The sequence below is a fragment of the Plodia interpunctella genome, chromosome 5 (assembly GCF_027563975.2).
Source record: "Plodia interpunctella isolate USDA-ARS_2022_Savannah chromosome 5, ilPloInte3.2, whole genome shotgun sequence".
In the NCBI taxonomy this organism is placed as follows: domain Eukaryota; kingdom Metazoa; phylum Arthropoda; class Insecta; order Lepidoptera; family Pyralidae; genus Plodia; species Plodia interpunctella.
This window is the reverse complement of record NC_071298.1, coordinates 8686941-8702918: the sequence shown is the minus strand read 5'-3', so window position 1 is coordinate 8702918 and position 15978 is coordinate 8686941. Positions and strand designations below refer to the sequence as shown.

Sequence of the window (15978 nt, the reverse complement as noted above, 5' to 3'; positions counted from 1 at the left end):
ATAGTCCAGGATAGAGGTCAAAACGATGGCTGAAGATATAGAGAAAAAGAACAAATGCCACCGAAAAAAAAACGTTATTTTAAATGTCGAATGAAATAAATGAATGACGAAAATTATCTAGAACCCAGTAGTAGAAAGAAATTTGTAAAAAAAAGAACTCACTGTGGCCAGCCTTCTCCCGTCTGCACCGCAAACAGCGTCAACATGGCCGTTGCCACGTTGTCGTAATGGAAGTGTTGCGTCGCCCACACGCGCTGCGCAACCTTTGGCAGCAGGCTGTTCGGTTCGTACACGAAATACGACCCTCTGGAAAACAACATTCATGTTAGCATGCTTTGCTTTTAATTACGCGTGCTTTCGGGTCGCTTCTATCTACTGTGTGAAAATATATGTTTTGGACAATAGGTGAAAAATTATTCTTTGTATCGAATGTGATATTACTAATACTAGCGAAGGGTGGCCAAGAGCCTCTTTGAATGAATGAACCATCGTATTCAAATAAGAAATCTGTCATTTTTAGAAATGTATGTATACAGCTAGAGCGTGCTTTACATCTATGCTAGTTAATAGATAAATCGGATAGGCAACTATCCGATTTGACCATTAACTAGCATAGATAACATAATAACACATTCAAAATACTCGTTTCTTACATTTTTCCAATGCAACCCATAAATAGGCAGATCGTAGGTAAATCAACTCATACTAGAATTGAGTGTTACTAAAATAACATTAATGTAAATGAAAACATTAAATAAACAATATAAAAGTAATACTCACTGGCAGTCTTCAAAAGTATTCTTACTGATATCGGTGCAGTGAAAAAATTTACCATTAAAAAGTTGAACCGCGATTACAGCGAATATGAATTGAAACAATATGTACACAATGAGAATGTTAATGACATTTTTTAAAGAGTTCACAACACAGTCAAACACTGCTTTTAACTTTGGAACACGTTTTATCGTTTTCAATGGTCTGAGCACTCTTAAAACTCTTAACGACTTTATTGTGGACAGATTCTGTCCCGCCCCTTTTTTGACACCTCTGAAACAAAACAAAAAGATCAATCAAACAGCATTGCCAACTATTGATATACACTTAAGTTATATTTATATAAAGGATAGGCATAGTTAAATTCAAGGAAAAAAGACAAGATCACATAATTATGGTAGCAGAAACAATGATGTTCCACAAAAAACCTGAGCGTTGGAGATCTCTACGAGGCTAATGACGGGCGGTTACTGTCTCCACTTATTAGTGAAAAACCATACATTTCGACTGCCATGTTGATAAGCAAAAAAGAAGAATAGATAAAGTAGTTAAATTCTTACCCGATCTCGAAACCGAAGCTGACAAGAGCACAGATGACGACAGCGGCGTCCATGATGTTCCACAGGTCGCGCAGATACGCGCCCGGGTGGAACAGGATGCCTAAGTCGACGATCTTCAGCAACATCTCCACGGTGAACACCCCCGTGAACGCGTAGTCGAAGTAGTTCAGAATTTTATTTCTGTGACCAAGTATTTAATCATGAGAGTTCACATTGAAATCATATAAATTCAATTGTCACATACTTATGAAAAATGAACAACCACGTTTTGGAGCCACGGTTTCCATCTTTTAATATATAGATTTCTTTTTGTACTTAATTCAGTAAAAAAAATTAGTAAAAACTGTCCGTTGTCCTAGCAAAATCATGTATAAAAGTTCAAAGCAGTTAAATAGTTTAATTTTATTGTATTTGTTTATATTTATTTACCTTGGACTATCTTCCACTACGGGGTCCTCAGCTGCTAAAGCCGCAGAACTCAAACATATGACTATCATAATAAAAAAATCAAAATATTTTAAATTTACAACCCAGTGTGCGCCTCGCCTTATTCTGTAAAGAAAAACGAAACAAAAATCATTTCTGTCTATTCATTTACATTAAAACAAACAGTACCTATAATGTTAAGATTACAAAAATAGAAATTATAAAGTTATTTTTTTATGAATAAAATATCGAAGAGAGTAAGAAGATCTTACGGATTAGTTGGTGACAAAATAAACATGGACGAATATGGCAGCATTGGTTTTGGTCCGTCTGGTATCTCCTCTTCCTCTTCTTTGGCCTCTTCTTTCTTTTTATTCTGAAAAAACATCATTATTTTTAATCATTTTAAATTCATAGGTTATTATATACGTGCTCTAATTTAGATTAAAAATTATGTTATGAGTAGAAACAATTTTATATGATGATTTTTAGAAGAATGTTTAATGATGAATGTTGTCTAACAAGTAAACAATTAGCTACTGTAGTTTATAAATTTATCCAACGATTTAACACATTTATTCTAGTTATCAACAAAGAGTTAACTTACTTGAGTTAATATCTCGTAAAACAAATTAACAAAACTTTTAAGCCAAACTTGTAACGTGCAAGTGATCTAAATAAAGATTTACTGACCTAGCAAATTAAGGATGATAGTATTCAAGCTGTGACACAATTAGACTGTAAAAATATTTGATTCCCTCGATAAATTAATATGAAAATGACCGTTGTCTATTAAATTTTGCTAGTTTATTATAATAACCAAAAACGCCAAGAGGTTTTAAAATACCTATAATTAAACAAACTGCCCACAAAAGCGACATTGAATTTGTATCCATCCTTCCTTAAAATATTGTTGATGTCGATGAAAAGCGGATATTTACAGTGTTAAAGACAGAACATGGTAGCAACGAACCAACGAACGACCATAGGACATCATCAACGTGCAAAAGAACATGCAATGTAGACAGTGATACGTATGATGATGAGAACGGAAGAGATCGACATCAACAGTATTTTAAGAAGATACCAATACACACGCATTAAGCATAGCGATAGCTTCTTCGTCGATATTTTTTTACCTTCCTACTAGCAGGCGATGTGGGGCTTAAGTCTACTCCGGGTGGAGATCCGTCCACCGCGTGTAACGCACCCATCTCTTTCTCCAATTCCTAATTCGCCGAAACAGAGGTTGTCGTATGAAATACAGGTAGCGTCTTCATTTATACAGATATCCAATTTTCATTTATAACGACCGTTCAGTTTAAAATATAAATTGTGGGAGTGTGGTAACATGCTATGGCGTTGAAATCGTGATTCTAGGCTAAAGTTGGAAGCATCAGAAGATGAAAGGTAACAGTCTAATGTAACAACGTGAAAAACAATCGGAAGGCGACTTACTTGGAGCTGTTTCTCCTTATCTTCCTCGACCTGTTCCTCCTCAGCCGCTGTCAATTCCTGGAATTAAAGATGGCAACATTTACACCGAAAGCAGCGATAGATTTACAATGTGGCGTTAACGTTTAGACACAACACTCAATATAGCCGTTATAGATTTTGCTTTGGTTGATATAAAAATGACTTTGTAAGTATATTTGATTTTGTATACATGGCTTTAGTAATTACTTAGATTAAAATAAACTTGATCAACCAAAGCATAATCAAGAAAATGTATTGCATTTCATACCTGGGCATTAGCCAAGTTGTCGACAGCGATGGCAAGAAACACATTCAGGAGAGTGTAGTTTCCGAACAGCACCAGAATTACGAAGTACAACGAGTAGATCATGCCTTTCTGGATGCCGCCCTGAGATTGGATACCGTCATACATGACCTCGTTCCAATCTTCGCCTGTTAAGATCTAGAATAAAAATAAGATCATATTAGAAGCAAAGAAAAATAAACTATGAGAATAACGTTTTTTAGCTGATGATACGTACCTGGAAGACAGTGAGCAACGCAATAGGAAAGGTGTTGAAGTTAGTCGGTGGCGTGTCACCTTCGAAATTAAACTGTCCTCCAAAAAGTTGCATCCCAAGTAAGGCAAATATGAGAATGAACAAGAATAGAAGGAACAACAGAGAGATGATAGATCTCATAGAGTTAAGGAGTGATATCACCAAATTTCTTAGAGATGACCAGTATTTGGTAACCTGAAAAAATAAATAACATACTTATAGTCATAAATTAAGTAAGCGCAATTTGCTTCAATCTAGTTATAAACAATTATATATGTAAACTACAAGTGTACCTTATATTTAAATAATAATAATAAACATTTCGTAGTTCACCTTGAATATTCTTAACAGTCTTAAGGCTCTAAGAACAGAGAGGCCGAAGGAACCACCTTTGACCTCGGACCAAACAACTTCAAAAATGGAGCCAGATATAACCACACAGTCAAAGCGGTTGAAAGAAGATTCGAAGTAAATTCGGGGCCCCAACGCATACATTTTCACCCACATCTCCATCATAAATAAACCCAGGAACACAAATTCGGCATAGTCTGAAATGAGACATAGAACAAGTTAAAAACAAGACAAGAATCTTGAATTTATAGTATGTCGAATGCTAGATGCACCCTGACGTAGACACACGTCTGGTTGGAACATATTTATGGAGACTTTACAATTAATTGTACAGTATCTAAATATTTCAAATTGCTAGCTATAGCTCGCAGCGGCCCATCGTAGCGTATGTTAGATCTTAACATTCAATATTATTAAACTAAAGTAAAAAAAATACGACTATTATTTATTGACGTCAAACAGTTAGTTATAAATAAGTCATTATTGACCATGCAACAATAACTATTTGTATTCAAAGTTTCATCAAAACCGGCCCAGCAGATTTAACCAAGAAAGCGTGACAGACAAATTTTCGCATTAATAATATTAGTGTGGCTGTGGAATTATGAATAAAATTACTTGCAGAATTTTGTCTACAGTGATCCAAATGATAAATATGTATAATACTTACACAAAAAAGACGTTAACCATCGAGGTTGTTTATAATGCTCGACGGCAACGCAAATAGTATTGAAAAGCACCAAGACGATGACGAACCAATAAAACCACTGCGTCTTTACGGTATGTCTGATCCAGAAGCGAAACCTCTTCTCGGCGCGCCAAAAATCCGCGCATTTGCCAGCTGAACGAGATTTGCTTTTCAGGAAACCTGTTTGATCATATAAAGTATTTAATAATCTTAATCATAATCAGTAAACATAGCGCATATAGCGTTAAGATCAACGACACTATTCACAGCTAAGGGATTTGGGATTCCACATTCAGCTAATTCATTACTAGCTTAACGCACAATAATATCTAGCTTACTTTCTGCACTCAAGTAGCATGTTTCAAATGTTGTTATAAGCCAGAGGTCGAGAGCTCTAAGTTACACTCAGTAATTGGACAGTTTCTTCTAGTTAGCCTCGAAATTCGATCAGTATCGAAACCCGACGCTGCATCGTATAAATCTTTCACTGCTCGCAACTGTCACTTGGGATAAGTAACAAGTAAGATGTAGAAAATTATTTTATAAAAGTCACGCGTAAATGTAACTTCATAATTTGATCTAAATGCTGGTAATGTAATGTACCGTCATTCTAAAGCTAATGGAAGCTGGCATAGATAGGATCTTCCTAAATAAAAGAAGAGCAAGGATTTTATAGAAGGCAACGCCCGATTGTTTAATGTAACATTAATAAGCCGGAATGGTACTTTTTTGTTTTAAATCGTACAACTAAACGAACGGACGTTTTGAAAGAGTTGGATTTGAAAGAGGGATCGCTAATCCTAAAACTATAACTAGACTATTTTTGCTACATAGAAGATGAAAAGGAATAGTCTACCAGAATCACGCTTGATCCCATACCTTGCTTTTTCTTTGGAACTGTAAACAACCAACACATAAATAGAGTACGAATACTTAATGGGTTGATGAGAGTGAATTACGAAATTACAACACGACTTTACTTCACAATCATCACAACATTTATCATGCATCATCCACAAAATAATTGGGTAAAATAACTGACGTTTTATAAGAAGTCAAGATTAACTGATTTATAAATCAATATTTTACATTTACACATAAATTTGAAAACATTAGTAATGATATTTATGTGTTCTATTTCGAAATATGCAAAGTGTTTGAAATATTAATCATTTGTTTATCAATAAATCTGGTTGTATCTTCTATATTTCCAGTAGATACTATAATATAAAAGTATGACAAAAATTATTTTAGTATAAAAATAACGAAATCATCACATGCATCTAAAAATAACATGCAACACGGATAATAAAAAAGAAATCAACATCTACAAAAACATCGATGATCTACCCATTTGCTTGATTTTGCATTGAATAATCCAACAAATAAGTAGGAAGATTTGAACAGTTAGATAAAAAATTGGACAACACCACAAAAAGCAGGATGTATTCAAGATACTGACCGTCATCGCCACAGTCCTCGTCTTGCTCCTCTTCCTCAGTATCTGTACTTTTGCTTTTCCCTAGGTTTTTTAACTTCTTTTTCGCTGCTGCCCTTCTGCGTGCTATCACAGAAAATATCGTTAACCAGCCAGAAAAGTACATTACATCAGCAATTTGAAGCATTTACACACATATTTCCAGCGGCACTTGGAAAGTTGTGCAATGATGTATGATGAGTATGCTTTCAGGATTCCATAACATTATGTATAAGAATTACCTTATTGTTTGTTAATTTTTTTTGGAAATCACAAGGATAACTTTGGCACAAACCACATATTTTATACTATTTATATTTCTACAAGTTGGTACAGAATCCTCGGTGTGCTAGGTCGGCTCGCAATTGGCTTATTGATTTTAATTATGCAAAAGAAAAATACTAAATCGAATACTCTCTACAATTAAAATGATACCAACATCAAAAATATGTAAATTAAAACAATGCAATAAATAATACTCTGGTCAAAAAGCTTTCCAATTGTCTAGACATGTAGAAAAGGATGTGTATAGTACAGAGAAGAGTTACTATAACACGGATTAAGCCCAATGTAATGATGGCCATGATACATACTTTTCGTACCTTCTATTATGTGCTGTTTTTCTTCTTCTGTTGTTCTTTCTTCTGCTAATATTACTTCCTCTGTAAGATGAACAATGCTATCAAAGTTGTACACTATATTGGGTTGTTTTACAAAATATTTACATCATATATTCATAGTCAATAGAAAAATTGATTATATATGGCATAGCTTGAACCATGAAGCAAGTTTCTATTTACTTAACCATAGTAACAGTTTATTTTATGATAAATAGGTATAGTTTGAATCTTACCGGCTTTACAAATCCATTCAACATAACCATTGAGTTCTCTCTCTAGTTGCTGCTGTCTTCTTAATTTTAGAAATTCTTGTCTATTTTCTACTTTCTCTCTTTCTTTAGCGAACTCACTGTAAATATAGCAATGGTAGATGAACTAGCAGTATCATTAAGGGCAGAAGTTAAAATTTTATGATGAATGCAAAAATAAGCTCAAAAGCGGGATGTGGTATATGATAGCAATCCAAAATATTAACCAATATAAAAATAAATCTAATATACTATTACCAAAAATTCAAAATCAATATAATGTTATAAAATGAACTATTTTACTTAGCAGATAAATGTTTATAAATCGAGATAGGGTGATCTTGTATAAAATAAATAAAAAAATGGTAGTATGCTGATTCAAAAAATAGCTTAGTTGAATTCATACATAATTTATACGATACATATTTATCGAATCCAATAGCAAAAAACGAACTAGCTTTCATAATAGGTTCAAGCATTCCACTCGCACACAAGAGCAGACCTGCTTCAGTAATCCAGTCGAGATACGCTGTGAAGTCTGTATTGAACATCTGTCTAGCTCTTTCTTTTTGGAACTGAGCTCTCCTTTCAACTCTTCCCCTCTCATTTGAAAACTCACTAAATTATATAAAAAACAAAAAAATAACAACTTAAAAATACGATTAATGATGGATGAAATTAATGATATTGATGACTCACCCGCTAAGAACACCGAGAACTAAGTTGAGCATAAAGAATGAACCCAATACTATTAGAGGCACAAAGTAAACCCAGTTGAACGCACTACCCAACGCGTCGTTCGTCTGAAACATAATACGACATTATTGCACATTCTTCTTTTCATACTTGCTCAACCGAATATAAGGTGTAGATACCTACACCTTATATCCTTCAGTTCTCAAAACCTTTCCTTATTTTGGGAAGTTAAAATCCTGTTATTCTCCAATCGCATGTGTAGTCTTCTTACTGGCCGTTTTCTGCCACATGGAATACCATTTCATCATCAACTCATTAGTTTCTCCCATTAATGATGCCTCGACATTCGGCATTCGCGTAAAAAATACCCTTTCAATTTTAAAAATTCACAACAGATCACTTTTTGAGAATGCTATTGTTACCTATTAGCTGTCAAGGCATTTTGTACCTCATCCTATTCCAGAGAACCACACACCTACATGCATCAATTTACTCGCTTATTAGTATTTAATCACGAAAGTTACATTAGATGAAGAATGGACAAAACTGAATACACAGACAATCCAAAACATCTATGTCTTGATGACAAATCAGAAAATTTTTATATTAAAAATATCACCACTAAGTTCATAGTCATGATGATTTGTACAGTATACGAATATAATAAATGTTCGTTTTGACGAGCAGTATAAATCAGGATAAAAAGTAACTTTTTATGAAACTTACCCAATAGAGGATGGAAGTCCAGCCCTCCATAGTGATGCATTGGAAGACGGTAAGCATAGCGAAGCCGATGTTGTCAAAGGAGGTGATCCCGTGGTTGGGCCCTTCCCACTTCTCCAAGCACGTGCTTTTATCGTACTCGCACACTTTGGCTCCGAACGGCGCGAGGGTCATGTTGTCCGCGTTACACGGCGTCGGATTGTCACCGTCAGTCCATATTTCATCTGTGAAAAAAATTTAGATGTTGAAATTACAGTTGCCAATGGTACTCAAATATGTTATAAAAAATACACACGTCAGCGTCGGCATCATATCATTTGAAATAGAGCTTAAGCTAATAAAGATTTTGGGTTCAGGTAACGATTCAAACAATTATACTCGTATGCACATCGGATGATCTGAAACTGATATTACACAATGCAAACTTGCAACTGACACAGCAAGATGTTTTTAGTTATCTAAGTTAAAGAGCTAATTGTTAATAATACAGATTTTAGATACTTACTAATATCCTCTAAAGTATAACAAGTCTTATGGAGCGCCCCTGAGTAGAACTCAAGGCCGATAATGGCGAAGATAACGATCGCAAACAGCACCAATAGGCCAATCTGCAGCAGCGGGGCCATAGCTTTGATGATGGATTTCAACACAACTTGTAGACCTACATTGATACAACCGGTTATAAAAAAGTTCCATGTGCACCAAGAAAAGTTAAACGGACACAGATGATTTTGGCAGTGAAAAGTGAAATAAAATGTGTCAGAATGATTCAATGAAATTCAAATATAGGTTTTGTAAATATTGTAAAAAATTACAACAATTTTGGAACACATAATTAAGAAGCGAGTGAAAAGAATAGTTTTTAGAGATATGTTACTTTGTTTTGCATTTTGGTATTTAACTATATAAATGGGTACCTAATAATGGAATACCTCTCGTGCGTTGATAGTTTTAGATTTAGGGAACTAGAATTTGAGGAATGGAAGAATTGCTTATATGACTTGTAAGTAATTTACCTTAGTTCAAGTAAAGATACTGGTTTCTATCTATATAACAACTAATTAGGATAAAATGAATATTAATCACTATTACTGATATGATTGAATGATAACAAAATATAAACGAAAACGTGCATTAAAAAATGAATGGCTATTGCACAATATTTTGACTATATTTATTTGAAAAGAGGCGGGGGAAGTAATATTTTTTCAGCAATGCAGAATAGTAGCTAGTTTTTTGAACTTTTAAAATAGTTTTTTTTTCTATATATGTTAAATTGTGCAACAGCGGAGTGCTAGAGATACTACTAATATATATGTAAGAATGTTCTAGAACTCACTAGGAACGCCCGATACTAATTTAAGGGGCCTCAACACCCTAATGGCGCGCAAGGTCCTGAAGTCAACCTCGGGCGCGAACGAGGGCATCAGCGTGATGATACTGCCAAACACATATCACTCGATACTATAGCTTGAACTAGCAGCTAGGTTAGTATAAAATGTCTACTTAGGACTGTGCTTGTAGGAGATGACAAAGTGAACGTTAAATTGATTTGAGTTAGTCAAGTGTTTTTGTAAATTCAATAATATTTGTTGTAGGTTTATGTGGAGTATGTGAGGATCGACAAGGAATTATTGCGTGTTATGTTTTGCCAATATTCAACCTTCTGTTCTTTTATCCACGATATTGTGTAGTGGAACTAAATATCCAAAAAGACTATCTTAAAAATAGGTTTATGTAAAAAAAATGTATTGATATTTTTATTATGATTATATTTTAATCGCGCATTCAACTTCTTGATATTTTAGGCTACCATTAGCACAGTCCTAATTTGTGGAAGAAAAATATTTAAATGACACTAGCTTATATTCTACATCTAAATATTGTGTATCTAATTAGTATATTGTTATGAACTAGTCACACGTTATTAATCTTTTTAATCTAAATACACCATATTTATTCACACCTAAAATAGTTTCATTAGCTAATAAATATTCAATATTACATTAGTTTTTAAATATTTGAAATACATACGCATACAAATTAACAATTATTATAGCAAATCGTTACTATATATGCAACACGTAGCCGAAATTCAAATTAAATTTAACATTTTCCATAATAAAATCACACATTTTCTAATCTGTACTTAACATTTGACAAATCGAGAATAGACTACATTGTTTTAAACTAAAATCGACAAAAATCTATAATCATGAAATCACTAGCGATATTTTTTTCTACAATCCAAATAATTCGAAATTCGAAAATCTAGCGAGAACGTTCTATAAAATAAGGAATGTGAACTTTTCGCCAATTACTGTGAATTACTTGGTATCCGCGAGACGAGTTTCAGGGGGCGGAGCACCCTGAACGAGCGGAGCATCCGCAGGTCAACATCCACGTTGTATTCGGCGAATATCGTCATCGACCTATTTTTTGTTATTTCATATTCAATAAAGTATACCTTTGTAAATATCTAATCAATTTCTGATTAGTTTTTATTTAATATCCATGATATTTACCAATTGTTTATAGAATTGACGAGTTTGTTGTCGTAATAGCGATGGTTTGCATTCTACGTAAAATCATTGAGCAATGCTCATTTTGCGTAAAACTTGAATCCCATCACTAGATGTGACGACTAAAGTTGTGGGTATCCTTATCTACAGATTTTGATAATATTAGGAATTTTACATATGTACTTGCGAGTGAATTTCGTTCATAAAATTACATGACACGTCTAAATTTTGTATATAATTTACAATAATACTCACCCAGTTACTACAACGAAAAAATCCATGATGTTCCAAACGTTTCTAAGATACGATCCTCTGTGTAAAACAAAACCTAATGCTAAAATTTTTAACGAGGCTTCTACACAAAATATTCCTAAAAAGTACGCCTCTGTCTTTTCCTGAAACAAACAAATGAAATCGTCTTAATTGGTGAACGTAATTGAATACGATGCCCTATTAGTGAAATTAAGTTATAGGAGAATATTTTGTAGGTACTATTCGTAAACCCTTTAAAATCCCTATTTTGATTAACTTTTATTGTTGTACAGTCGAGGGTAGATAAACCTGGCTTACTTGCTTTAGTTTGGTTAGATCACATCTCCGCTCCCGACATATGTGTGTAAGATGCAAAGTGAAGATACACGCGTGCGATGCTTTAGGGACAAAGCCAGCGATGGCATATGGATGGCATCATAATCGCAATGCGTTCGGAAACTTAAATGGTCACTTGGATGAATTTCGCGGCGATCGTTCGTTTCTATTCAGCCGGTAATTGTAATTTTAGCGAGAGGCAAGGATTAGCCCTACTATACGCTAATAACATTTATTATAAGTACTTAATATAAGTCGTGGACAGTCTATCGTGGAAATTAATTTGTCTTCAATCCTCCAACTTGGTTATTGTCGAGATTAAGCTATCATTTAAATCTAAGTCTTAAATTTAAAAAAAGTAATTAGTTACCAGATTCTGTGCTAAGATGGTCTTATCGCCGTTGGGCAAATGCTCCTCCAGCGCCAGCACCACGCAGTTGGCGATGATGGTAAGCAGCACCGCGTACTCGAAGGGCGGCCACTCGATGATGAATTTTGTATATCTGGAAATAGAGAACAATTTTGCTTGAGTTGTGTAGTTTCTTCTTCCCCTGCGCTTTGAAAGTCAGCCGTAGATTTAGTTTCAGTATTTTTTTGATGTCAATCAAGTTAATTATCCTAAATTGAAGAAATAATCTTAAAATTAATTTAGAAATAATCTTAGAAATAATCTTAATTTTGAATTTAATCGGTCATTCTGGTCTAAATAATTTTGGTTCCTTTTAAAGAATACCACAGTAAACTATAATCCTGTAGTATTTTCATGAATTTGAGAGGCTACTTGGAACATTCAGGTGAAAGTATTTACTGTTCAATAATTTGACTATTGCAATTCTGATAACATTAAAGTGACAAATCAATGAAAGGACTATAATTTTGTTCGGTACAAAGATGTTAATTTATAAGTCATTTTACATTTAACCGTGTTAGGTAAAAATCAACCAACTTTCAATCGTTTTTTCTACATCAAATTACCAATAGGGACATGGGCACTGCAGGCGAAAGTCAAAGCCACGGGCCGGTACCCGAAGAGACACGGCGGGGTACTTACTGTTGTTTAATAATATTCTGACCCGTCCCACATACATAATTTAAAACATCCATTACGTCAGTTCCGTGCCGGCACGGAAATATTCCGATTCAGACGGTCCCGACAAGTGTTCATCGAATAAATTAATCCTTTTATAATTTAGGTCGAATAGCTCACATTTTTTTTTAATTTTCTTTGTTTTTAAGAAAATGCAAAGACAGTTTATCTACTTACACTTGAGTGTTTATTAACAAAACTAAACCAAGGTTGGTCTTGTTTTGTTAATAAAAACTCAAGATTCGCGTCTCGAACTTAATATAGTCAAGCTATTCGAAAATTTTATATGACTATTCGAAGGCCCCAAAATTACTAGAAACACCAGTGAAAAAATTGCTGTGATAATGACAATGCTTTGAAAGATATTACAAAAATAAAATCACACATTTTTGGACTCGTCCAAATGCTTCATACAAATGTCACAAACAAATCACGTCATAACTTGCTAAAATGTAGAAAGACAGCTACAATAAATATTATTATTAATTATAGTTTTTTACCAACTTTGAATCTTCATATAATGATCCGGCTAAATTGTTACAGTCTATGAATTATCATAATGATTCTAAATATATCTATTTAACCTAGATCATACATATTTGTTACAATTCTCTGACCTTGTCAACTACCCTATTATGCGCATATTATGTGTCTCGACATTTACTGCATTCATAATATATGTATTTCATGGAAATGTCAAGTAATTTATAGAAATAAATTACAGTGATGCTTTTTATTATTCTTATAAATTTGTGTATGATAAACTATATTGCAGTTAATACAAATTTTCAAGGAATAGTTATTTAAAATCCACGGGTCAAAACCCAAAAAGTTTGACTTCAGTGTTAGCAATAACATACTCGACCTCCTTGAAAGACATAGTGCATCCCGAAAATAAAAAGTGTTCCCATGGGAAATCCACAGCGGGCTGTCTTTGACATAATATGTGATACCTTTGTTATTATTATAAAGTTATTTCTGAAATAAAATTTATTGACCGACAGAAAAAAGATGAGTAGTGAACGAACTTGACACGGTCATGTAAATCGATCGTGTCAAGTGAGCCTTCGCCGCGGAGGCCGCCATAGCATCTGCCATATTAGCGATTACAGCTTTATGAATAGCCCTAGAGAATATCGTTATTTTTAAGGTACTTCATAGGGAAAAAAAGGAGCCCTTATTTAGCCAGTGCCCTTATTTTTGATCCAAGAAGTTATATTATATATACTATTATGGGCAGTATAACAAATTCGATTTCTTTGTTGATTCAGTTATACCATACTACTAATTGCATGACTTGATGGACTTAATACACAAATGCATGAGGGTGCGTCTGTCTGTCCGGCAGTTTATATATTGTTGTGTTTTAAAATCATAAATCAACTCATTAGTGTCGTATCGTAGCTTTTATTGAAATAAAAACAATATACGTCATTAAGTTTATGTCAAAATAATGCCTTTTTTTTAACTTCATGGTTTCGTTCGCCAAAACGATGATTTTGCCAACGTCAAGGTTGAGATTGACACGGAATATAATATATATATATATATTCAAAACACGGTTCAGTGTGTAATCTAAAATATAAAAGTATATAAATATATTATACATACATACGGATAAAGGGGAGAGTAAATAAAAATTATAAGTAGATATTATTGTTTTGTATAAATTTTGCCAATATAAATGGGGAGAAAATTAATGTTAATAGAAATTGCATATTTACAGGTCTTGAGACTTAAGGGGGAAGCAAGTCGTATAGAGATAGAGAAAATTTTGAGCATTCAAAAAATATGTGATCAGGTGTAGCCTCGTCTAGGCCGCATTCATATCGCGAGTTGTCTTTAATTCTTAAATGCCGTTATTGTATTATATATGAAAACTTTTAATATCCTAGATAAGAACTTCATATTGAATTACTTTATTAACGTATTGGCATTTTCAGATAGTCATTTAAAAGTTATAGCATCAGTAACATTTAATTATAAAGTATAAGCGAAGTCATTATTTATTTGTGGCGGTATTCTCACACGTGCTCCAATAAAAGTTGTCTCACCTTCTAATAGGGCTGTAGTTGGAGAATATAAACAGCGTATTCTAAACCTCTCGCAAAAAAACTTGGCTCATATTTTACCTAGTTGTTGTTCGATAAAAAAAACAGCGCAGTGTAGACCGCGCAAAAAAGTTGTCTCACCTCCGAATTGGGTTGTCGTTGGAGAATATAAACAGCGAGCTGGGCCCTGGAGTAGCGGGCTGGTGCGCGCCGCCCATGGTATCAGCTGGCGCCGCGCGAGCCTGCGCGCCCGCCGCCTCCTGCGCTGCCGCCAACCTGGAACGTGATGGTCGAGTGTTAGACAGCGGACCACGACCAATGCCGATCACAATTGTGCTTCTCCATCTAGTCTCGATGACTCAATACTGTATTGCATCTGCCTAAAAAAATATGTACTACTAACTACGCATCGGCATTAGATTTGTTTGTCTTCCAATATCATAATGTTAATTATATCATAAATATTTGGACTTGTTTTGGCTTTTTATTACTTAAGATCACCGAGATGTAACCACATTGAAATCATTTTTAATAGTCTGTTTAACTGTCCTACTGCTGTGAAAACGCCTCTCCTTTTGTCTTCCATAGATTATATCTTGCAGGAAATCTACAAAAGAAATAAAAGCTAAGAATCTTAAGTATTTTCATGGTTGAAATAAATGAAAGAGAAATATTTTCTATGCTTCATGAAAATTGAAACAATGCATTCATTTGGAAAAATAGGTATTATGACTGGTTTGTAGCTATTAGAATTTACTTTCTATCATATTTTAACCAAAGTTTCACAACAGTCTCAAATTCACTAGTATAAAATCACCCTTACCCTACACATCACCAGCGTCAACTAGCGTGTGATATACACATAATGTGTTTTGTGCATGTTTCTTGGAAAGCAGCTGGAACATCATCGTCAATTAAGTTTTAATGCCGCCGTTAAATGCCCGAATTAATAGTAAATCTACCGACCATGATTAAAAGGTTCTTGGAACACTATATTGCACACTGCATTTCTACTTGCAAATAATAGAGTAAACCACCTGTTATTTCCGTCATGCATCTATCGAAAGATTTCAAATAGTTTTTAAATAGACTATAAATAAGTATTTATTTTGTCAATTCTTCATTGAAGAGAATGTCTATTTATCAGCGAAA

General features: G+C 34.0%; 1 protein-coding gene across 15 annotated transcripts in view; it reads right to left on the bottom strand.

Moving 5' to 3' along the window:
* cac (cacophony) overlaps nt 1–15978 on the bottom strand; it is a 135286-nt gene that overhangs the window by 16190 nt on the left and 103118 nt on the right. For 5 of the 15 annotated variants that reach the window (XR_008404679.2, XR_008404676.2, XR_008404678.2 and 2 more), the window contains exons 4-25: nt 14968–15102; nt 12059–12191; nt 11356–11495; nt 9918–10018; nt 9084–9239; nt 8582–8802; nt 7859–7962; nt 7145–7260; nt 6885–6953; nt 6277–6378; nt 5694–5711; nt 4797–4994; nt 4109–4323; nt 3758–3970; nt 3505–3678; nt 3219–3275; nt 2900–2989; nt 2033–2136; nt 1764–1886; nt 1335–1514; nt 781–1047; nt 163–306 (exon numbers count right to left, since the gene is read on the bottom strand). Coding sequence is in view for 9 of the 15 variants with exons in the window: in XM_064435941.1 (XP_064292011.1) it covers nt 163–306; nt 781–1047; nt 1335–1514; nt 1764–1886; nt 2033–2136; nt 2900–2989; nt 3219–3275; nt 3505–3678; nt 3758–3970; nt 4109–4323; nt 4797–4994; nt 5694–5711; nt 6277–6378; nt 6894–6953; nt 7145–7260; nt 7859–7962; nt 8582–8802; nt 9084–9239; nt 9918–10018; nt 11356–11495; nt 12059–12191; nt 14968–15102 (3051 nt within the window). In the remaining 6 variants the exon portion in view is untranslated. Of the gene's footprint in view, nt 1–162; nt 307–780; nt 1048–1334; nt 1515–1763; nt 1887–2032; nt 2137–2899; nt 2990–3218; nt 3276–3504; nt 3679–3757; nt 3971–4108; nt 4324–4796; nt 4995–5693; nt 5712–6276; nt 6379–6884; nt 6954–7144; nt 7261–7661; nt 7778–7858; nt 7963–8581; nt 8803–9083; nt 9240–9917; nt 10019–10909; nt 11011–11355; nt 11496–12058; nt 12192–14967; nt 15103–15978 lie in introns of all 15 variants that reach the window. The other 10 variants (XR_010369887.1, XM_053744646.2, XM_053744637.2 and 7 more) reach the window with 5 other exon arrangements.